Genomic DNA, 24,698 nt, shown 5'->3' with positions numbered 1-24,698 from the left:
GGCTCATGCCTGTAATCCCAGCACTTTGGGAGGCAGAGGTGGGCGGATCACCTAAGGTCAGGAGTTCGAGACCAGCCTGACCAACATGGTGAAACCCCGTCTCTACTAAAAATACAAAAATTAGCCGTGCATGGTGGCCAGCACCTGTAGTCCCAGCTACACGGGAGGCTGAGGCAGGAGAATTGCTTGAACCTGGGAGGGGAGGTTGCAGTGAGTCAAGATTGCGCCACCACACTCTCCAGCCTGGGCGACAAAGCGAGCCTCCATCTAAAAAAAAAGAACTTTACACCTTCAGCTGCAATGGAAGGTGGTTTGCTGATAACGCCCATTCCAAAAGCAAATGGAAAGCTCCCACACCGTGTTGAATTTTTTTAAATGGATGCACAAGAATTAAGTCTTAGATCTTTGGTTGAACTAAATTACCCTTAGCAGGTGCTATTTTTAGACCTCAAGCTTTCCCATCATAAAGTTTTAAAAAGAACAATTTGTCTAAAAAGCAGGTAGAGAAATTCATTGACAAGGGCTTGGATGTTTTAGGACTTTAATGTTCTTTACATATTCAACATAAAATACTGACAATAGATAAACAATAGGGGAAAGACTTTTCAGCGAAGTATCACTCTCGTAGTCAAACATTACAAAGAAAACAGTAGAGAACAAAGGATAGGGTAATTTAACAGAAATGTTTAGTTTAATGGCATAATTGAAAAACAACCAACCAATCAACTTTCTCTTCTACCTATGGAAAGAATGGTAAAAATGAATCAAGAACTTCTAGGTCTTTTTCATAAAACAGCTTAAAAAGAGGAAGGCGAAGACTGGGGAGGGGGTACAACTCTTGCTAATGGAATGCTGTAATGCACAAGGTCAAGGATTTAATAAATTCTAAAAGTGTCTACATATATCAGTGATAACCGTATTATTAGAAATATAAATGTATAGAAATATAAAGTATATGGTATTAAAAACAGACCTTGCTAATATAAACATATATAAAGTATGTCACTTCTCCTGTAATAACAGCATAAAGATCGATCTACAGTTTGCCCTTTGCCTGGCACTCTTAAACCACTCCTCCAGTGGTCAATGTTGACCTTGAATCAACAGCCGCTGAACCCAGGAGACCCCACAGATGTGTAGATTCAGCACCTAGAGGGCCCCACCTACCCTCTGTGCTGTGTGTTCCCATGACTCCAGAAATGATTAATCGCAACTTGCATTATTAAGTCCACAGGCAAGTTTGAAATCTAACTAGAAAAAGTAGCAGCAAAGGCAAAATAAGCGGGAATTTGTTAGAAAAGCAACAAGATTTCTTAAAATGCTTCCAGTTCAAGTCAGAATTAAGGTGACATTAGGTCCCACCAGCTTTACAGATTTGTGGATGTTTTGCTGTTGTTCTTTCAAAAAAGAAGAATCTGCAATAAACATGTTCATTTGAGAAAAATACTGTGTTAACTTTTTGTAGCCATCCCCAAGTTACTTTAAACTTTGTATGTTGTTCAAGAACAGAGTATATCCTGGTTAGGATGTGTTCATAGCTGATGCATCTCCAAAAATTTTTTCATGAAGGCGGCCAGCTTCTGAACGTCTTCAATTGTGACAGCATTATACAGAGAGGCCCGGATGCCTCCCACAGACCTAGAATGACCAAAGATCCAGGCATTGAGAACAAAAACGTCTAATTTCGCATCAAAACACCTTTTTCTAGCCACTGGCTCCTGAGAGTTGCAGCACCTGAGACCATCATTTCCGGTCTCCTACCTAAAAACTCCCGACACCTGGCACAGAGCTTCACACGTCTCAGTCATCAGAAAATTCTCCCTTAAGCTGTGAAGGTTCACCATGCTCACATTTAGAGTCATTCGAACTATTCACTCTTGGCAAAGAAAGCAAGCAAGATGTGGGGAAGAAAAGATAAGTTGGAAGAAGATAGCGATTCTGTTTAACATTCATGAGCCTGTCGTGACAGTGCCAGCAAGATCGGGGCTGGGCATCTCCCTGCTGCTATTCTCATGTGAGGACATTTATTTTTCATAGAGCATGCAAGACTAGCTACTAATTTGATGTTCAGTTGGAATAATAATGATTCTCTACCTCCAGAACAGAGTGGTGCTGGCCTCATCAGAGATGGAATGGCAACCTCTGTGCTATACGAGCAGTGTAAGAGATTTTCAAAGGTAATTTTGCCAAAACCCTCATGGAAGATGGAGCTCCATTATACTCTCAGCTGGGGAATTATGCAAAGGGTTCCATAAACAACAGGAAGAAGGCACATCCTTATAACAACTGGGTTGGCCCAACAAATTACATAACTGCTACTCCAAGCTAAGCAGGCTCCTATAGATTTGTTTTATTCTGCATTTGAAAAACTAAGCTAATTCTTTGCCAAGCTCGTGCATTGCAGATGTACTCACCTATGCCCTTTCAAGGACAACATATTGAGTTCAAGAGCTTTATCAAGAAATCTTTTTTCTAAAGCATCATCTCCTTTGGCATTGCCAATGCGGAATGGAATATTCATCTTGCTTCTATTTTGGGGCTCCACTGGACAACTGAAAAACATGTTTATTATTCCAGCTACTTTTCTGAAATGTATGGGTTGTCATAAACAAATCAACAGATTTTTTTTTCTTAACACTTCCTAGATGCAAGCAGAAGATTTTTTAAAAAACAAAAAACAAAAAATCTGCCCCAGCACATTTATTGTTTACTTAGGGAAAACAAACTCTTGCATATGGAACAGTAGGTTATCATCCCCTTGTATGACGTGTACTTAATTTCCATCAGCCTCAGTTTCCTCACCTGAATACTGGGAATAATAATATCTCCATTTCAGACTAGTTGTGACGGTTTAGTGGTACTACATATATGAAGCTTCCAACACATGGCAGCTGCATGGCAAATGTGAGTGACCTCTTTCTCTGCAAGGCTGCAGAGAAATAATAAGTTGGTCCTATAGTGGCTGTAAGGCAAAAATAATGAGCAGCAACTTCCAAAGGACTTACCATGGTGTATTGCCCCAAGCTGTGTGACCCTGAGCAAGTTACTTAACCTCTCTGCTATGCCTCACCTTCCTCATCTGAACAGTGGGAATAATAGAGGAACCTACCTCAACTACCTCAAGTTGTTGTAAGCATTAAATAAGTCAGTCTTTATAGAGAATTTTTGTGGCCCATTTAAAAATAAGAAGAAGTGGAATCTAGTTTTCCATCTTTTGAATCTGGGCTGGCCTTTTGACTGGCTTTGGCCAAGAGATTACAACAGACTCTTTGCACCTTCCAAGCCTAGGTCTCAAAAGACCTTACAGCCTCTCCTCCCGCTCTCTTAAAATATCGCTGTGATGGCCAAGCACGGTGGCTCACACCTGTAATCCCAGCACTTTGGGAAGCCGAGGCAGGTGGATCACGAGGTCAGGAGTTTGAGATCAGCCTGATTAACATGGTGAAACCCCATCTTGACTGAAAAAAAAAATACAAAAATTAGCTGGGCGTGCTGGCACACACCTGTAATCCCAGCTACTCAGGAGGCTGAGGCAGGAGAATTGCTTGAACTCAGGAGGCGGAGATTGCAGTGAGCCAAGATTGTGCCACAGCACTCTAGCCTGGGCAACAGAGCAAGACTCTGTCTCAAAAACAAAAACAAAAACAAAACAAACAAACAACAACAACAAATATATATATATATATATATATTGCTGTCACTTAAGCATGTCTGAGCTAGAGTGCTGGAGATAAGTGTCCCAGCCAACAGCCAGCACCAACTGCCAGATATGTGAAACCACTGTAGACCATCTGGCTCCAAATGAATAACCAGATGATGACTTCAGTAGAATGAGGCATCCCAAGACCAGCAGAAGAACCCCCTAGCTGAGCTCAGCCCAACCTGCTGACCCAAAAAACTACGAGCAAGTGAATGGTGGTTGTTTTCAGTCACTTAAGTTTTAAGGTGTTCTATGATGCAGAAACAAATAACTGACACAATTTAAAACTATGTCTGCAATATATTAAATGCTATATAAGTACCTGTTAATACATCTATCTTTTTAAAAATTTTTATTTTAAATTTTTCTGGGTTCATAGTACGTGTACATATTTATGGGAATAAATTCATCTTTTTATTCCCAGCACCTTGCATAAGGTACATATCAACTCTCAAAAATGATTATGAGTGAATCTTTATCTAGGAAAGGTTCGTGTTTGACTTCAGTTTCTGCTTTGGAAAATAAGCAGCCAAAATTATTTTTCACTGGCAACCAAAGGAGACAAATGGAAGAATAGCTGACATTACTCTGCAATTTTTTTAAAAAAAGGTACAATGTGTAATAACCCTCTCTTTCCCTTTGCTCAAGTATATCCTCTTTTATTCTTACACTTCTATGGGTGGAATTCATTAAAATTACAGCAAATAAAGGCAGTGTGAGAGGCCCCCTGAGGGCACATCCGTAATTCTTGTCAAAGTTAATGAGAGTCTAGTACACAGCTTCAAGCAAAAGAGAGGCCAAAGGGGGAAACAAATATGGGGAAAAGACTTTGAGCCTGAATTCCAGGCCCCACTATTCGAAGTGGTAGGTTTCACGGCTGACATTGAAAATAAACATTCAACGGCTACCCTCTTTTGATATTCCACTGCCTCAGGCTCCCAATGTGAGGCTCCAATCAGAGAGGTGGAGCAACAAAAAGCACATTCAACTTAAGAGAAAAAAATTGAAAGCAGGAAGAATTAAGCATCCGTATTTACAGTTCCTCTCCCTGCAATTTACCCATCCTATCATGAAAGTAGAAGATATCACAAAGCAATAATGTCATAAAAGTGAGAAATTAAAGACTAAATTGTCATGCAACAAATATTTATGCACTACCCATGGGAGAGTGTCTCTAGTATGGGGCTGGGGGGAGAAAAAAAGATTAAGGGAAATTAACTGCTCCCAATCTACAGAGAGATGGCTCCGGAGGGAATCACAATTATACGTACGAAGTGCTGTAACAGCCAAGGTCTGCAAAGGCAGAGAAGCCAGATAAGGAATTCAGCAGCGGCAAGGTTGACAGGTTTCAGGGGAGGGGACAAGGCATGGTTCCAACAGATGAGAAGAAAGGGCATCTGGCAGACAGCTGCATCTGCAAAGGCACAAACGCTTCCGGCAAGTCTGCTGACTTAACTGGAGCACTGGCTTCCTGGCTGGGGTGGCTGGAAGACCTACAGGGCCGGGGCTGTGGAGTGCCCTGCTGGGAACTGGACTGGATCCTTGAGCAATGAGGCGTAATCCAGTTTGTACAACAAAATGCGGTCTGTGTTTTAGAAAAATAATTACAGCACACAGAGGAGAGACTGGGGGGTGAAGAAACTGGGAACACACAGACCTGCTGGAAAGCTCTTATGAAGAACTTCCTACGGTTCCAGTATCTAATATGGCCACAGTAGTCTTGATGACCAAAATCATTTTTTTGCATCTTTAGGAGGCTACATGGGAACAACCAGATCACACAGCCCTGAAGCTACTGTGCATGTGAATGAACCTGTCTTCTGCTTCATTCCTGAATGCTGCACCTCTGTTTTGGATTCTATATTGTGTTTGTGTATTTACATTTTGATTCATAGTAACATCTCATGCTATGGGTTTGCACTGAACGCAAACTGTAAATTAAAAAAAGGAAATGGCTGGAAACAAACAAACAAAAAAGCTTTCTAGGTCAAAAGAGCTAGGGCCTGTACCAAGGTGCCGGCACCGAGGAGCTTCAAGCATGGGCGGCAAACTCTAAGCCAGCATGTCCCCGCACCACTCACATAAATGAGTAGGACGGGCCGGTGTGGAAGGTGCAAACAAGCTCTCTCACATTTTAAACGTGGAGGACTAGTCTGAAAAAGAGGCTCTCCCTTTTTTTTTTCCTGAAACATATGGCTATCCCTGTCAAAGTTTCTTTTTCCCATTTTCACAGGCACATGGATTATGGAATAAGAAACCAGATCTCTAAGAGCCCAATATTGGCTCAAGTTGTGTTTTTAAACATGGGTGACCCCGTCAAGCACCACTGTGGGCTGGATCTAGCCCCTGCTCCCCAGTGAGCAATCAATCCCTGGAGTTAACACCAAATTTCAGAGGTGACCAGGTCTGTTGTTTGAATGGGTTGAGGGCCGAGGTAGGAGAAGGGGCCAAGGCAGACTGAGAGACTATGTGGGCTATGGATGGGCATGGAACCAGCTGGAAATCCCAGGGCTGCAAAGATTTAAGGAGAAAGTCCAAGTGGGAACCAGGGAAAGAGCCGCACTTCCCAACATCTTGGTGGAGCACGAAGATGTCAACAGGCATTCTGGGAAAGTGGTTCCATGGCCAGAGAAACTTAGGAAAGCTGCATTCACAGAGCTAGGCAGGCCTCCTCACTCCTGACTTCCTGAAGCCTCTCAACAGCTCACCGACCACGTAAATGAGGAACCCCAGGAGGTCAGACAGGAACGCAGTGTTCCCCCATGACTGAAAAACCCTTCCTATTGTGGGGATGAGAGTTCCAGACAATCCCCTCGGAGACACGCTGCTCAGGGACACACCGGGACTTTCCAAGGTACTGGAGGAGGGGAACATGGCGGAGGTACACCTTCAGCCAGGGACACCCATCCCACGAAGGTGGTAAGGCTCAGAAGGGAATGCAAGAAAGTCACAGGAGATGAGCAGGCGGTGAAGAAACATCACTCCACAGTCAGGCCCCTCTGAAAGGATGTGTCAGATACACAGGGAATGAGAAAGAAGAGTATGTGAAGAGAAGCCTACCAAATGCAACCCTATGTAGGCCTCTCCTTACTGCCTGGTTTTGTCAACAAAAAATTAATTTTAAATTTGTACATGATTATAAAAATCTAGAATAAAAATATGAAGATCTGCCACCCCTCTTCCCACAAGAGGTGGCTACCCTAATGGTCTGCTGTGCATTCCTGAAGATCATTTTAGATATACACATGTACGTCTGTGTGTATATGCATGTATACATGTATGTGTGTCTATGTGTAAATATGTATGTATATATAACTCTTGTAGTTTTGTTTTTGTTTTTGTTTGAGACAGGGTCTCACTCTGTCACCCAGGCTGGAGTGCAGTGGTCCAATCTCAGCTTACTGCAGCCTTGACCTCCTGGGATCAAGCGATCCTCCCGCCTCAGCTTCCCAAGCAGCTGGCACTACAGGCATGTACCACCACACCCGGCTAATTTATTATTATTATTATTATTTGTAGAGACGAGGTCTCACTATGTTGCCCAGGCTGGTCTCAAACTCCTTGGGGTCAAACAATTCTCCCACCTTGGCCTCCCAAAGTGCTAGGATTACAAGCATCAGCCACTGTCCCTGGCCTTGTTGTAGTTTTTAAAGACTAATAGATTTGTCTTTTCCTACACTTGCTCTTGCTCCTTTTGGTCTGATGACATAACACAGTCATCTTCCCATGTCTGCTAAGAGACCCGCTTCATCCTTCTCAATGCAGTCATTCCATATTACCCACAGATCCTAATTGTTTTCATCAGACCCCTACTGATGGGCACAACTCCATATTTTCACCATTACATCTTACATTGGACTTGCTGGTCCCTAATTTTGTGCACACCACTGTACCCAGGCAGAGTGCTGGGGAAGGGTAAATCTGTAGACATCAAAATCCTTGGTCAAAGCCCATGTAAGTTTTGAATTATAATGAGTGCTGCAATCTTTGCTCCAAATTTGTCCAGATTTATACTCTCACCAAAAGTGCATGCCCTTGCTGGCACCAGATGTTATCAATCCTTTTAATGTGTGCACATGAAAGGCAAAACATATCTCATGGGTTTAATCTGCATTTCCTAAGGAACTAATGAAGGTGGCATCTTTCCATTTGTCTATGAGGCAGCTTGTATTTCTTCTGAGTTGTTTCCTCATACTGTTAGCAACCACCACACCCCCACTTTTATTTCTTTATCCTTTTTCATTCATCTGTGGGTTCTTGCCTAAATTAAGGATAGTAACTTTTATGTTTAATATACTACAAAATCTTTCTCATTCTGTCATTTTTGATTCTGTTTATGATGTCTTAAGCCATATAAAATTTTAAATTTTTCATGTAATTAAATATGTCATTCTTTTACTTTATAGCTTGAGTTGTATGTTTAAGGCCTTCTGCACTCCTGGACATAGACAGCAGCAGAGGTTCTGGAATGAGCCTTCCACCCCCATGTTCGTAGCCTGGCTGGTCCCACTTTCCAGCTGCATCCTTGTCCTATCTGTGCTTCTGCTGCATAGGCTCAATGTCTACTTCACAGGGTTGTGATGACAACAAAATGCATTCACACGTGTAAGGTGCCTAGGACTCTGCCTGCTTCATTTTATTTTAGGGTCTTCGCTAGACCCATCACGTGCCTCCTTCTCTTTCCTAAGGCCTGGTACCCACATAAGGTGATAAAGGTGACCTCAGATCCAGATATGGAATCTGTCACTTGGACATCCTTATATAATAAAATTAATATATATTATATACTTATATAATTAATTATATTACATAAGCTTATATTATATAAGCACTGTGTGTCAGGAATATCATAATTGCTTTATATAACAATAACCACAAATAATGATATTAAGAACTAACATGCAAGGAATGCTTCCTATGTGCCAACCACTGTTTCTAGCACTTTATACAAATTAACCAGCACAAGAGTCCTCAATCCTTAATGTAAAAATGCTCTCAATCCTTATATTATATACTCTTGATTCAGAAGCATTTCCTTTTAATTCTCTTGACAATTTTAAGAAGTATGTATCATTACCTCCATTGTACAGATGAGAAAACTGTGGCTTAGAGCAGTTAGGTCATTTGCACGAGGTCACACGCACCACCGTGGCAAAATGGGGCTTCTAAGCCCAAGGTGCTAAACGGCCCACGTGGGCTCAACATGGGGTCAGTCAGCACAGTGTGGGTGACTGGGCTATGGAATCAACTTGGAGGCTTCGATAGTTGTCTTATCTAGTCCCAGAATTCCCTGCCAATGTCACTGGCAGGGCTGGTGAAACCCCCAGCAAACAACCTGGAACTATGTTAAGGAGCTGGTTTACGAGTCAGGGGGCATGGAAGTGGGAAGGGGGTGCATCTTCTCAGAGACAAAAATGAGGAGCAAAGGTGGTGGTAAATTGCAAATTCTAATTCTAGGTATTCCTCTTTAAAAGTGCCCAGCTCCCATGGGGCCATGTTGCTCAACTATTTCCATAGTTCCAAAGAAAAGAAGAATTTCCTGAAAATCTAAGTGAGTTCAGGCACAGCCTGGGAGTCTCCAGCTACAAACAGAGGAGAGACAGAGTACAGCCTCCTCTCTACTCCAGTAACAAGGTCCCACAGAACACCAAGTGCCTGGGATGACGCTTTCCAGGCAGGCAACTGAGGGGGTGGTGGGAGTTCCTAGAAAGAGGTTTATTCTTAAAAGGACTGGAAGTCCTGGGTCAAGGCAGTTCAGAAATGAGTGAAGAGCTCTGGGTGTGAAGGATGACCAGATTCCCCAGGAGATGACCTGCCCAGGAGATGACCTGCCTGCCACATTAGTTTGGCAGACTGCCTTCTGGGAGAGGCCCAGGTTTAGTGCTTGGAGTTAAAGGACCTAGGGGTGGTGGGGGGGATTCAGGAGAGTCCCAGAATTCCTTCTATGCTTTCTTATTTTGTTCCTGATGCCCTTAATTTTTTTCCCACTGGTATCACCGTTCTTTCTGTCCTCTAACATCATGTCTACACATCTCCTGAGAAATATATAGAGCTAAAAGCTAGTAGAAAAATTGGTCTCCCGTCCGCTATACCCACCAAGTGCTTTTACTCACATTCAGGTTCTCAGCACTTTTTAGGGAGCCAGGGAAGATGATTTATTCTTCTCGGTCTTCCAGGAGTCTAGAACAAGGCTAGTGTACAGAGCAGGTCCTCAGGAGCCATTTTATGGATGGATGGACGGTTGGATGGATGGACAGATGGATAGATGGATGGGTGGGTGGGAGAATGGATGAGTGGATGGATGGATGGATGGATGGACAAGTGGGTAGATAGATGGGTGGATAGGTGGAAGGGTGAATGGACAGATGAGTGGGTGGGTGGGTGGATGAATGAGTGGACGGATGGATGGATGGATAGATGGGTAGATAGGTGGAAGGGTGAATGAATAGATGGGTGGGTGATGGATGGATAGATGGATGGGTGGGTGTGTAGGTAGATGGATAGATAGGTGGGTGTGTGGATGGGTAGGTGAATGGATGGATGGGTGGGCAGATGGATGGATGGATGGATGGATGGATAGATGGATGGATGGATGGATGGAAGATTGATGGATGAGTGGATGGGTAGGTGAGTGGGTGGATGAATGGATGGATGGATGAATGGGTGGACAGATGGACGTCTGGATGAGTCGATGGGTGAATGAATGGGCGGGTGGATAGATGGGTGGATGGGTGAATGGGTAGATGGGTGAATAGGTGGGTGGAAGGATGGGTGGGTAATGGATGGATAGATGGATGAGTGAGTGGGTAGATGGATGGATAGGTAGGCAGGTGGTAGATGAATAGATGGATGGGTGGGTCAATGGTGGATGGATGAGTGGATGAATGTATAGATGAATGGGTAGACAGATGGATGAATGAATGAATGAGTGGATGGATAGATGGGTAGGTGGGTGGATGGGTGGGTGAGTAGACGAATGAATGAATAAATAGGTGGACTAAACACGCCCTCACACACCTCCACGGACCTTCTTCCCAATCCCAGCATAAACCATGCCCTTCAAGCAGCCCATGCTCTGCTCCCCAAACACACTGTACACTCTTCCCTCAGTGCCTTTGCGGGGATGATTCTAACCTTTCTAAAAGTACTTCTGCCCTCTTCTCTGCCTAATTCCACTCATGACCAGGCCTCATAATAAGCTCATGCAAAAGCCCTCTCTTCACTCCAACCAAAGAGTATACCCCTTTTCCAGGCTCATGCCACATTCTTTAGCCCTTGGCTATGAAATCTTTGGATACCTACTGCTGATCGTGCACTTTAAATGGCTTCAGTGAGCACAGGCAGGGTATCCTGGCCTCCAAACTCACACATCAAGGTCTAGTGTGGAAGCTTCCCCAGCACTAAGCCCCCAGCCTGCACTTGCTTCTCTGTTGCACAGAACCAGAGAACAGGCAGTAATGCAGAGTGTGTACCCCTTCCCTGAGATGGTGCCTGGGAAAGGAGCCCAAAGGCCAAGCCATCCTGCCAAGCCTAACTCCCCCTGGGCTTGCAGCTGGAGGAGGGCCACTGCATGTCAAGAGCTCACAGAAACAGGCAACAAGCATTGCAAGAACAAAGGTGACAGCAGCATGCCATCCAAAAAGTACACCAGCACTGCCCGCCCATGGGTGGTTATGGAGATGTGTTAGTTAAGTCTTGGCTAAAAAGTACAATTCTAAGTTAGGACAGAGGCATCGTTTTGTCGGTCCCATGTGGCCACTGAATTATCTGAGGGAGGGCAAATTTCCAACTTACCATCAAGCAGATATTTTTGTTACTATAGACTGAACCCCAAAGAGCAATGGCCACTAAGAAGGGGGTTCTCAGTTTGGTGAGTTTAAGCATTTATGTATATGTGTAGGCACACATACATGTACACAGCAGAAAGTCTGGTCTTTGTATACCTGTACCCACCTTAAGGGAAAGGGAAAAGCAAATGAAGATACCACCTGTTACACTTCTCTGCATCCAAGGCACCGCACTAGGTGCTTCCCATCTGGCATTTTGGTGAAGGGCCTATTGTTGTGGATTGAATGCTGACCCTGAAAAGGTATGCGCATGTCCTAACCCCCAGAATCTGTGAATACGACCTATTTGGAAAAAAAGGCCTTTGCAGATGTCATTATGTGAAGGATCTCGAGATGAGATGATCCTGGATTATCTGGACAGGCCCTAAATCCAAAGACCTCTCTTTTTAAGAGACAGAAGGGAAGACACGGCAGAAAGAAGGCCATGTGAAGACAGATGTGGAGGCTGGAGTGATGCAGCCACAAATCAAGGACCACCCTGAGCCACTAGAATCTAAAGGAGGCAAGGCATGGCTCTCTGGAGGGAGCAAAACCCTGCTGACATTTTGATTTTGAACTTCTGGCCCCAGAAGAGTGAGAATCAGTTTTCTGATGTTTTGAGCCACTAAGTCTGTAGTACTTTGTTACACCAGCCCCAGGAAACTAATACAAGACCCAGACATTTTCTGCAGAATTCCCAGGTGCAGGGGCAGTGGTTAAGACATACTCATTAATCATTTGTTCATGGGAATATTTAAACTGGAGTCAGCCCATGCCAAAGCCAATTCCATTCACAGACTCTGGGATAACAGCATCTGTCTTATAATAAGGAAAGGAGTGAATTTTCTTAAAAAGGGAAATAACGCAGAAGAGGAGGCCAGGAGTGAGTATTTATCCCAAAGATCGCTAAGAGGAGTCCTTAAATTGACACATTTCAGAAAGTACATTTGTTTTTTTCCCAGAAGATATACAAAGGAGGGAGTAGACGGGACCTACCCCAGGGGGTGAATTGAGATTCTTCCCCAGGGCGATGTCTTTGGTGTGAGAAACATCACCACCCACTGGGACACAGGTCCCAAAGCCTAAGAGCCCTGGGGTGAGGTACAGGAGGGAAGAACTCACCACCCACTCCCCTGCTCATGGGGCCCAGGACCACACACACTCCCAGTATTTTAATGTCTCAGAGAAAGGTGAATATGTCCACTTTTCAAAGGTACACAGTATATACACAGTTTTAAATTCACAAGAGGCAAAATAGGAGATAAAATCCATTGACTTACACGTAGAATCCTTGAGAATTATCAATAATCTCATAAATTGTTTGAGATTTGATGGAGCTAAGCTTCTCCATGGCCGCGGCACCTCCATTGTTTTTAATCCACTCCAGAACCAAGCCCATGACGTAGATGCTAAAATGAAGATTTTTTAAAAATCCGTTTAGCTCATCTTTGCAAAAGTAGAACTATATTCAAGCAAACTGCTGTTTAAGGTGCATTAAAACAGACTTAAACACATTATTTGAAATAGACAAGATAGTCAAGTGCAGTGGCTCACGCCCGTAATCCCAACACTTTGGAAGGCCGAGGCCGAAGGATCGCTTGAGGCCAGGAGTTGGAAAGCAGCCTAGGCAACATAGCAAGACCCGTCTCCATAAAAATTGAAAAATTAGTTGGGTGTGATAGCATGTGCCTATAGTCCCAGCTACTTGGAAGGCAGAGCAGGGAGGAATGCTTGAGCCCAGGGGTTCGAGGCTGCAGTGAGCTATGATCACACCAGTGCACTCTAGCCTGGGTGACAGAGCGAGACCCTGTCTCCAAAAAAAATAAAGAAAATACACAAGACAAAAGCAGGGCCCATGTGAACAAGAGCATGTCATCAAGCAAGGACTAGGGTCAACCCAATTCTAGATCCCTGAGGGCCATTCAGAAAAAGGTTTAATCAGATTTTTCACTAAACATCATATCAGTCCCTCCTTGTCCAGCTTAAGCCCTAATGTAAACTCTTCTTGAGAGCCAGAACACACTTCCTTATCTCCACCAGAAGGCATCAGCAGACCCCAATCCCACCCCTACCCAGAGCGAGCTCTTCACTTCCTGAACTCCCAGAGCGCCTTGCCCATATTACCTGCATAGTTTTTTTCCACTTGCTCTTTTAAGTTTCTGTGTGCCTGTTGTTTGGCCTCTGTGGTCTTGGAAGGCTAGAAGCCCACGCTGTTCATCTTTTCTACCCACAGCCTTAGCACAGTGCCTTCCAGCCAGCAGAGAGCACTGTGGCTGAGGGGTTAAAAGGATGGGCTCCCCCTCCCAGTCCTGACTCCCATTGTAGGGCAGCCACTCACTAACAGACTACCCAGAATTTGTCACCTCGGTTTTCCCATCTGGAACCGGGAGATCCACCTACCTGTGGTGGACACCTGGCATTTTATCCACCCTGCTCTTCCCAACTCCACCCTCCAGCCAGTATGCAGGTCCAGCAAGGCCCCTGGCTCCCTGGTCTCAGAGTTCGGCATAGGAGCTAACTGGGCCAATCAGGGCCTTCCCTGAGATTTTCTGAATTGGGTGTGGGGAGAAAGAGTGGGGAGAGCAGAAAAAGCGGCAGAATATTAGTGCAACTGTGAGACAGGAGATGAGAGCCCTAGGGGATCATGTTTCTAGGAAACATCTGAAGAAGGCCCATCTGAAAATGAAGCCAACATTCCCGCTGAGAGAAGCCAGGATCAGAAGTGGAGAGCAGATGGAGGAGGATTTGTGTCCCTGGTTCCAGGAAGTCCAGCTGCACCTGGGCCCTTCCCGCAGCTCAGGACCATCCCTTTCTGAACCAAGTATTTCAACTTCTTCCTGCCAGACCAATGCTTAGCACAGGGCCTGGCACGTGGCAGGTGGGCCACACAAATGGCAGTCAGTAGTCCCTTCAAACTTAAGCTGAAAATATGAAACACTGAGGAGCGGTGCATGGTTTTCCCCAGTCTGAAAAGCCCTCTCCTTAAGAAGGTGCTAAAGGCTCCACGTGTACTCAGTAAAAGCTCAGGGCACAGGAGGAGAGGTCGCCCAGGGAAGACACCATCTCCCTTGAGCTGGGAGTCTGGAGGTCAGCTGCCAACTATGCCCTCTCCAGAGGTGTGAATCAAAGATCCCCTATGGGAATTGTGCAAAAATTTACTGGGAGTCAATGCTCAGCTAAGATCTAGGGTGGGGATACCCAGCTGCTTCCTCCTTTATTAACAGGAGGGGACATTATGGGGTCTGGAAAATGCTCTAACAGTCAGCAGCTTGTCACAGGGAAGCCCCCTATACCAACTGGCTCATTCACTGTCTCAAGTGGGACCCAAGGCCTGGGTGCGGTGGCTCATGCCAGCTCATGTTGGCAAAAGCCAACACCGGGCTGCCCAGAGGGGCCTTAGGCAGGGAGCAGCCAGCAGCCACAAACATCCAACAACCTCTCCTGAAGCTTCCCCAGCCTACCTCCCCAGACAGCACTGGGAAGAAAGAGCAAGAGTGGCTGCTGGCAGAAAGGGAAGGCAGGGAGGAAGAGGAAACAGCCCCTGAGAATATCCACAGCCTCAGCGGTAGCTCTCTGGCTAACGTCCAATAAGTCAGAGGGACAAAAGAGACAGAAGAGAGAAAGTAAGAGAAGGGAATGAGTACTTCCTGAAGTCTACTGTGGCCTCAGCCTATCTTTATTGATCACAATAATCCTCGGGTTAGAGCCACCGTCATCCCATTTTCCAGATGAGGAAACTGAGGCTCAGAGAGCTTAACTTTGCCTCAAGTCATCTGGCAAGCAGCTTAAAGCCAGGACTCCAACTCTAGCCTGTCTGACTCCAAGAATGCAAGCTCTTCCCACAAGTATCCAGGCCCTCTGCTTTGCCAGGGGCTGCAAGGCTCCAGCCACTAGCTCCCCTGCGAGTGGGACTGCAGAGCTATCACCACACACCAGTCACAGTGGCCAAGTCCAGCACACAGCACACATGCACGTGGGTGTGCATTCCAGACACGAGGCTGCCCAGGCCTCTGTTCATCAGATGCTCTGCAATTCCCACTTCACTTCCAACTGCTCCTCTCCCACACCTGCAGCCTGTTCACCCCCCACCTCCACACAGAACCACAGAAACACACCCTGCCATGTGATTGAATCCAAGCAGAGTCCAGGTCACCAACAATACTTCCAGGTGACCAAGCTTCCCTTTTGCCTGCAGCTCTGTGTTAGCCCAGGGTTTCAAAGCTGACATGGGCCCTTGCTGCACTGTGGATTTGGTTTCTCTAAATCCAAAGTGCAGCAAGGCCCATGTCAGGTCCACCGTCCTAGCCAGACCTCAGTACCGACGCCTGAACCCCTAGCTGACTGCTGTGCTCACACTCGCCGCCCATGCTCTCTGGCTTTCTTAATGGGATCTGAGGAGGCAAGGCCAGCAGAAAGCTCACCCACTTTTAGGGGCTGCCTGGAGCCAGCACCCATAACTTGGCTCTATGAAGCCTCAATAAGAGGCGGACAACTCAGAAGCAAGCAAGCTGTCCTGAAGACTGAAGACATCCCTGGGATAGGAGGTCCTGCCTCCCCTCCCACCCAGCCCTCTGCAGAGCACTGATGTCTAGCCCCTGCGGCTCTACTTAACACAAGACTCTCGTGGCTTCCAGTTCTTTATTAACTCATGTTTCAACTCCCATACCATCTAAAATCTTGAAAACACAAGGGCTCTAAAATGCTTACACAGCTTATAGAGTGGTCTCAATTCTTCCCACTACCAGTGTGACATTTTTAAGACTTATGCCTTCATTTCTAAAATGCCACCTGCAAACACACAGGATAGGGTTCCTAACTCTGCCTATTAAATGATTAAATAAATCGAGGTATGTCCATTCTACAGGACACCATATATATTTTAAAACAAAAAAGGGCCAGGTGTGGTGGCTCATGCCTGTAATCCCAACACTTTGGGCGGCCAGTGTGGGAGGATAGCTTGAGGCCAGGAGTTTGAGACCAGCCTGGACAACATATTGAGACCCTGTCGCCATAAATTTTTTTTTTAATGTAGCCAGGCATGGTGGCACTTGCCTGTAGTCCTAGCTACTTAGGAGGCTGAGGTGGGAGGATCACTTGAGCCCAGGAGTTTGCAGTTTCTGAGAGCTATCATCACACTGCTGCACTCCAGCCTGGACAACAGAGCAAGACCCTGTCTCTAACAAAAATAAAATTTAAAAGTAAAAAATAAAAATAGGCATTTGAGCTGACATAGCAGAATGCTCATGGTATATTGTGGAGTGGAAAAATAGAATTCACAGAACAATTTGTATGGTAAAGTTCAAGTTCCATTTGCATGATTAAATATATGACTCTGTATATTTGCTTATGCCCAGATAAGGGTCTGTTAGGATACAAAGCAAGTAGTGAACAGTGGCTACTCTGGTGACTCTGCCCACTTGCAAGTCTTTGCTAAGAGTATGTTACTGTTTGTTTGTTTGTTTCTTTGTTTGTTTGTTTTTTGAGGCAGAGTTTTGCTGTCACCCCGGCTGGAGTGCAGTGGCACGATCTCAGCTCACTGCAACTTCCGCCTCCCAGGTTCAAGTGATCTCCCGCCTCAGCTTCCAGAGTAGCTGGGATTACAGGTGCACGCCACTACGCCCGGCTAATTTTTGTATTTTTAGTAGTCACAGGGTTTCACCATGTTGGCCAGGCTGGTCTCGAACTCCTGACCTCAGGTGATCTGCCCGCCTTGGCCTCCTGAAGTGCTGGGATTACAGGCGTGAGCCACCACACCCAGCCTAAGAGTATATCACTGTTATAAATTTTTTAAAGCAATACAAAATAGTCCCTGTGCACCAGGGCTTAGAAAAGGACACCAGAAAGTCCCCTGGAAAACTCTCCCTGGCTGTTCTAAGACTCCAGCTCTGCAGATGAGGTTCTGAAGTTGATGTTATGGCACAGTTTTCTCAGGAATCGGTGAATGTAGCCACCGAGTTGAGCACTTTTCCCAGAGGAAAGCTCCCAAAACTGGCTCCACTACACACCCCTCTGTGAATTCCAGGATTCCAGGCATCCCCATCCCACTGGGAGAAGGTAGTCTGGGACCAGTGAAGCCTTCCAAACAGGCCCACAAACTTAATTTGCATGCTCCCATTCTTTTATTTATTTATTATTATTATTATTTTTGAGATGGAGTTTTGCTCTTATTGCCCAGGCTGGAGTGCAATGGCACAATCTTGGCTCACTGCAACTTCTGCCCCCTGGATTCAAGCGATTCTCCTGCTTCAGCCTCCCGAGTAGCTTGGATTACAGGCATGTGCCACCATGCCTGGCTAATTTTTGTATTTTTAGTAGAGACGGGGTTTGTCCATGTTGGTCAGGGTGGTCTCGAACTCCCGACCTCAGGTGATCCACCCGCCTCGACCTCCCAAAGTGCTGGGATTACAGATGTGAGCCACTGCGCCTGGCCTGTTCTCATTCTTTTAACAGGTGGCCTAAGATTAATGGTCTATTTGTTTTGTATTTTTATTAGTTACTTCACCTCATACTGCAGCTAAAACAAACGTATGCTTGTGTATTCAGTTAGTCATGGTAAGTAAAAAATATTTTGTGCAGTCAGAAGGGAAGTTTAGGGATCTTTTTCTCTATGCACTAATTGGGGTTAGTTTGTTCTACTGAAGGGTTAAAGAGAACAGCAGTGTGTTCTTTATTCCACTCTAGTTCATCACTCAGGGCTACAGAGCAACGATTTGAAGGCAGTTTTATCCAGCACAATTAAATCAAAGTTCCCAGGGCCTATGGTCATTAGACTCTGTGGGGAAAAAAAAAAAGGCATCTTTTCAAAAGTGAGGCCTTTTCAAGAACTCTACTATGTGATACAAAGTTCTAAAGGGCTCCAGGTACCCCATCAGCCTCACATCACAGACTGGGGAGGGGATTTTGCACACATCTTGATGTCTCCATTTGCAGCTTGTTCTCATTGGGTGAGCAATGATTTTCTAACCTTGCATGGTTTTTGTTTTGTTTTGTTTTTGTTTTTGTTTTTGTTTTGAGACAGTCTCACTCTGTCACCCAGGCTGGAGTGCACTGGCTTGATCTCGGCTCACTGCAACTTCTGCCTCCCAGGTTCAAGGGATTCTCCTGCCTCAGCCTCCTGAGTAGCTGGGACTACAGGCACCCGCCACCATGCCCGGCTAATTCTTGTATTTTTAGTAGAGACGGGGTTTCACCATGTTGGTCCGGCTGGTCTCAATTTCCTGACCTTGTGATCCACTTGCCTTGGCCTCCCAAAGTGCTGGGATTACAGGCGTGAGCCACCGCGCCCGGCCGTGTTCATTCCTTTTTTAAAAAATGCTCTTCAAGGTAACCCTTGAAGAAGGTACCAGAGAGTGACTGTCTGCCCTGCCCCAAGCTGTACCCTGATCGCAACTTGCTGGCCTACAGGCTGTGGGACAGTTCAGGAACAGCACTCTTTCCCTGCCCCTCCCACCTTCTCACTTCTGAAATGGGTGATGGTCTTGGGCTCCTCTGAAAGCCTCCTCTAGCTGCAAGGCAGGCCCTGGCCCCATCTCCAAACAGGTAAGGACAGCCTCCCGTACCTCTACCTGCCATGTGCAGCCTGGCATCTCGGCCCCTTCTCCAGGAGGCCAGCACTTGAGGTCCCCAGCTGCACCCTCACCGCTCAGCCTGCCCAGTTCTTGTGTCCCAGTTGGCCAGTGACCACTGGTGCTTCCCCAGAGGTAAGACAGGCGAGTGGGAGGTAAGACTCAGCCCCACTCCCATCCCTACCATGCATTTTAGAAACATTTCAACCAAGGTAAAAGACAGTAGGGTTTAGAGGTGACCAGGAGAGTGCATCCCAGAACACTCCCCTGAGGAAAGTGGGAGACACAATGTGAGGAGCTGCTGCTCTGCATCGTGTGACCAAGCAGAAACCCAGCAGAATTTTCACCAGAATTCTAACATTGAAAAAAATTCCGGCGGTGGCTCACACCTGTAATCCCAACACTCTGGGAGCCCGAGGCGGGTGGATCACCTGAGGTCAGGAGTTTGAGAGCAGCCTGGCCAACATGGTGGAACCCCGTCTCTACTAAAAATACGAAAAGTAGCCAGGCATGGTGGCAGGCGCCTGTAGTCCCAGCTACTCGGGAGGCTGAGACAGAATTGCTTGAACCCGGGAGGCGGAGGTTGCAGCGAGCTGAGATCACGCCACTGCACTCCACCCTGGGCAACAGAGCGAGATTCTGTCAAAAAAAAAAACAAAAAACAAAAAAAAAACTCTTTCCTTTCCATAGTAAATTATGTAGAAGACATTTTCCCTAAGCAGCACCTGGAGGAGGGGAAGCTCTGACAAAATCCTGGCCCAGATGGAACCACTAACTGCACCAACCTGAGCCTCCTCTTTCCTACGCTCCTTTAAGAGAACTTCCAGGAAGACAAGAAAATCCTGTTGAGGGAAGAGCTGGACTCCAACAGTGAACTATTCTCCTAAGGCAGAATCCTGCAAACACATGCAAATCCACACTCATCCTTTTGCTGGTGAAGAGAGAGCACTAATGGCAGAATGTACATACCCAGGATCTAGAGTCAGATGGCCTGCGTTCACACCCCAGCCAGGCCACTTCCTAAAATATGACCTTGGCTTCCTCACTTGCAAAATGGGAATCATGATCATAACACTGGCTACCTACTAGGGTGGTTGGGAGGATTAAACGGTCATACACATAAAGCATCACCGTTCTGCATCATAGTGGCCCTGGAAAGTTAAATCTACAAACTCCAGCTCTTCCCTTGTGTCTGCTCCTGCTGAGGCTCTGAGAACTCACAATAACAATAATAATATAGCAGCTAATATTTATCAATCACCAAGTACCAGGTACTCAGTGCAAAATTTAAAATTTTTATATATATACACAGATTTATTTATATGTATGTTAATCTTCACAGCAACCCAGTGAAAGGGGTACTACTATTACTTCTAGAACCTACCACACAGACACGTTAAGTGACTTGCCTAAGGTCACACAGCTAGTAAATACTAGACTCCTTAGGCAATTGTAAATCTTAAGAGCCATGAAGATTTTCTCAAAATACCCAAGTTTGGGAGTTATAGGATCCTGAGGCAGAGCAACCTTGCTCTTCCTGAAGTGCTGCAACGCAGCCCCCACTCAGCGAATGAGAGCCAGGCTAAAAGGACCCCTTCAGATTAGGCTAAAATACAGAAAGATGGCCGGTTGTGGTGGCTCATGCCTGTAATCCCAACGCTTTAGGAGGCCAAAGCCGGCGGATAACCTGAGGTCAGGAGTTCAAGAGCAGCCTGACCAACATGGTGAAACTCCATCTCTACTAAAAATACAAAAATTAGCTGGGTGTGGTGGCACGTGCCTGTAATCCCAGCTACTCGGGAGGCTGAGGCAGGAGAATCGCTTGAACCTGGGAGGTGGAGGTTGCAGTGAGCCGAGATCGTGCCACTGCACTCCAGGCTGGCAATAGAGCGAGACTCCGTCTCAAAAAACAACAACAACAAAACCCAGAAAGGTATTTAAGCCAGTATGTTCTGTCAGGCAGCCAGCTTCCCGCAGGCCCGACAGAGAAAGAAATGAAGGCAGGGGAGGCCCAGCTTTTGAAAGTTCTTCTCCAAAGCTGCACTGGCTGTTTGAGATGCAGGCCACAGCACCTCATGTATAGAGAGCTTTTGGGTTAATGGTGAACCACCGGATCCTGGATTACCAAGACCAAACAAAAAACAACATCCCCAGAAAAGAACAAGAGGAAAAGCTGATCAAATGGTAAAGAGAGGGTGCAGAGGGAGAGGTGAGCTGGGCAGAGAATCTGATAGGATATCTGGGGCATTTGATCACCGGCTCCTGGAAACATGCTTTGCTTTATTTTACTTATTATTTGTTTGTTTGTTTGCTTATTTATTTATTTATTTTGAGATGGAGTCTCCCTCTGTCACCCAGGCTGGAGTGCAATGGTGCCATCTCAGCTCACTGCAATCTCCACCTCCCAGGTTCAAGAGATTCTCCTGCCTCAGCCTGCTTAGTAGCTGGGATTATAGGCATGTGCCACCACGCCTGGATAATTTTGTATTTTTGGTAAAGACAGGGTTTCACCATGTTGGTCAGGCTGGTCTCTAGCTCCTGACCTCAAGTGGTCCATCCACCTCAGCCTCCCAAATTGCTAAGATTACAGGCGTGAGCCACCGCGCCCAGGCTTACATGTTTTATTTTAAAATGTAACCTCCGCTTTGATGAAAAATAGTGAGACCCCTCCCTGGGTCCACAAGACTGACTCCCAGAGTTACCTGAAACATGGAGGCGTGTTGTACAAGGAGCTGTTTCCAGCCTGCACCTTGTATTCCAGGACCGAGGGGCACTCTCGGAGGGCAAACCCCAGCAGGTCATCACGGACAATCACCACGGTGACCCCAGCAGAGCCAACATTCTTCTGGGCACCAGCAAAAATCACACCAAACTTAAAAAGAGAAAGACATGCTGCTTAAGAAGGATTTGGCCATTTTTCATACATGTATGCAAACTTCCCAACTCTTCCCGAAGCACAATTTTTTTAAGGAAATGACTCTATCCTGTGTAGGGAGCAGTTCATGTTCTAAAGCAATCTCCATGTGGACAGCAAACCCATACTCAGAGTTCCAAAGCCTGAGGATGATCCGTCAGCCTGGTCCCCACCTGGATGGGGCTAACCCAAGCCCATCACTGCGAAGTCCTGGCACATATTCACATTCGCTCTGCACACCTCCTTTCTACCCCCAAAGTAGAAAGGAGTCTTTAAAGTGGGGCCTCTAACTCTCCCTGGTTACCAAGAGAAGAAACATTTTTTTTTCTTTTGAGACGGAGTCTTGCTCTGGCACCCAGGCTGGAGTGCAGTGGCGCAATCTCGGCTCACTGCAGCCTCTGCCTCCCGGGTTCAAGCAATTTTCCTGCCTCAGCCTGCCGAGTTGCTGGGATTACAGCGTGTGCCACCATGCCCAGCGAATTTTTGTATTTTTAGTAAAGATGGGGTTTCACCATGTTGGCCAGGCTGGTCTTGAACTCCTGATCTCATGATCCACCCTCCTCGGCCTCCCAAAGTGCTGGGATTACAGGCCTGAGCCACTGCACCTGGCCAAAACAGATTTTTTAATCTATTTACATCTGTATGAAAGAACAGTCAGAAGGTGCTGAGAAAGGGACTGCTATGACAAAGAGAAGGGATGGGACAAGCTGCTTGAGGGAGAAGAAATTATAGAAAACAAAGGCTTAAAGGTACTTTAGGTAATTCTGTTGTGCAAGTTACAGAACCCTCTCCCATGCCTCTCTCCACGAAACCCTTAGGAAAATTGAGCGTTGGCAGGAAGTTGGGGGTGGGGGAAAGTAATTTATAGTTATTTAAAATTGCCAGTGCCTGGCGATAATAAAAAGCAGACCATAAACCAAATACAGTATATCTAAACAATTACTATTCAGCCTTTAAAAAGAAAGGAAGTTCTGACACACAGTACAACATGGGCGAACCTTGAAGACATTCTGCTAAGTGCAATAGAACCTTGAAGACATTCTGCTAAGTGCAATAAGCCAGACACAAAAGGACAAATAGTACATGATTCACTTCTAGAGATACCTAGAGTAGTCAAATTCACAGAGACAGAAACTAGAATGGAGACTGCCAGGGGCTGGACGGTGGGGAGAGAGGGAGTTAGTGTTTAATGTACAGATTTCATTTGGGAAGATGTAAAAGTTCTGGAGATGGATGGTGGTGATGCCTGCACAACAATGTGAATGCTCTCAATGCCACTGACCAGTATACTTAAAAATGGTTAAAATGGTATATTTTATATTAAATGGTAAAATTTGTTATATTTTATCCCAATTAAAAAGGGAGAATACCACTCAGTCAGTTCAACTGTTGTTCTTAGATTCTTTACCCACATCGCCCCCTGGGGCATGTACCTACAGCGCAGGTCCCACTGCACTGCCTTGGCAAGCCACTCATAAAACGGTATCCTGTTGATGCTTTTGGAGGTGGGTACCAGGCAAGGGGAAGCTCCCTCACATAGGTCCCCTGGGCTCGGGATAATCTGCATCTGCTCTTGAAGACAAGTCTCTCCCCATCTGTTGACCAAACACGTTTCTAAGAACCACTCTCAAAAGCAGGTAGTTCCCCAAGGACTCGAGTGGGACCCTGTGAGGCAAACATCACCACGAGGCTGGGAACAGCAGGACTCAGGCACTGCAACAGCTGGGAATTCGCACCTGGCAGCCTGCTCACTGGCAGCTGCACTGGCTCAGGGGTTCTGCAGGCCTCAAACACCCATGGTTCTTCCCGCTCTTGTATATATTAAAATGTCCCTGCAGAAACCGAGTCAGTGGGTTCCCCCCACCCTGCCTTTTATACTCTACCTTGGAAACATCCACTGGCTTGGACAGGAAGTTTGAGGACATGTCACAAACCAGTACTGCTCCCTTGACATCGGGTATAAAGTCAAACTCCACACCATGCACCGTCTCATTTGCGCAATAATACACGTAGGAGGCATCTGGGTTGAGGTTCCAGGTGCTTGGATCTGGAATTTCTATCACAGAAGACAAGTTTGAGACTTTGCACTTTTCACTCTCCTCTTTCCTTACATAGATGGGAGTCAACCAGGAGACTGACAGGCCTCCCCTAGCAGGGAAAGACTAACTGACTCCAAAGTGTTGCACGAGTGAAAGCACCCTCCCAGCCTCATCCTTTGTTACCATCATTACCAACATCCTGAGAGGATGAGCGATCCAACCTTTTGACTTTTACTGGGAACAAATCATCTTCAAAAATGGCATGGGAAGGTGGGCATGGTGGTATGTGCCCATAGTCCCAGATATTTAGGAGGCTAAGGTGGGAGGATCACTTGAGCCCAGGAGCTGGAGGCTACAGTGTGCTATGATCCTGCCTGTGAAGAGCCACTGTACTCCAACCTGGGCAACATAGAAAGACTCTGTCTCAACAAAATAAAATAAAGTAAATTTTTTCAAAAGGCATGGGAGATATCTGAGTTTTTACTTGTCACCCAGTATCCATCTATCCTACATCCATTGGACTAGTAGCTTCTTCTTGCAACCCCAGCCCTCACCTACTCTCAGCCCATGTAGTTCCAGGGGAGCCAATGAAACCCACAGCCCAGAGGTAGAATGCAACTCAGGCATGGCCACAGGGACTGATTCAGAATGGGG

General features: G+C 46.0%; 1 protein-coding gene across 2 annotated transcripts in view; it reads right to left on the bottom strand.

Annotated features, from left to right (window-relative positions):
- Positions 1-524: 524 nt before the first annotated feature.
- PSAT1 (phosphoserine aminotransferase 1) overlaps positions 525-24,698 on the bottom strand; it is a 33,335-nt gene continuing 9,161 nt past the window's right edge. The window contains exons 5-9 of one of the 2 annotated variants that reach the window (XM_003811450.5): positions 23,889-24,061; positions 21,794-21,963; positions 12,807-12,935; positions 2,415-2,552; positions 525-1,638 (exon numbers count right to left, since the gene is read on the bottom strand). In XM_003811450.5, coding sequence (XP_003811498.4) covers positions 1,533-1,638; positions 2,415-2,552; positions 12,807-12,935; positions 21,794-21,963; positions 23,889-24,061 — 716 coding nt within the window. In that variant the 3' untranslated portion in view covers positions 525-1,532. The remainder of the gene's footprint in view (positions 1,639-2,414; positions 2,553-12,806; positions 12,936-21,793; positions 21,964-23,888; positions 24,062-24,698) is intronic. The other variant, XM_055091926.2, reaches the window with a different exon arrangement.

The sequence above is a fragment of the Pan paniscus genome, chromosome 11 (assembly GCF_029289425.2).
Source record: "Pan paniscus chromosome 11, NHGRI_mPanPan1-v2.0_pri, whole genome shotgun sequence".
NCBI classification, from domain to species: Eukaryota; Metazoa; Chordata; class Mammalia; order Primates; family Hominidae; genus Pan; species Pan paniscus.
Note: the sequence above shows the minus strand (reverse complement) of the source record. Positions and strands in the feature narration are given on the sequence as shown.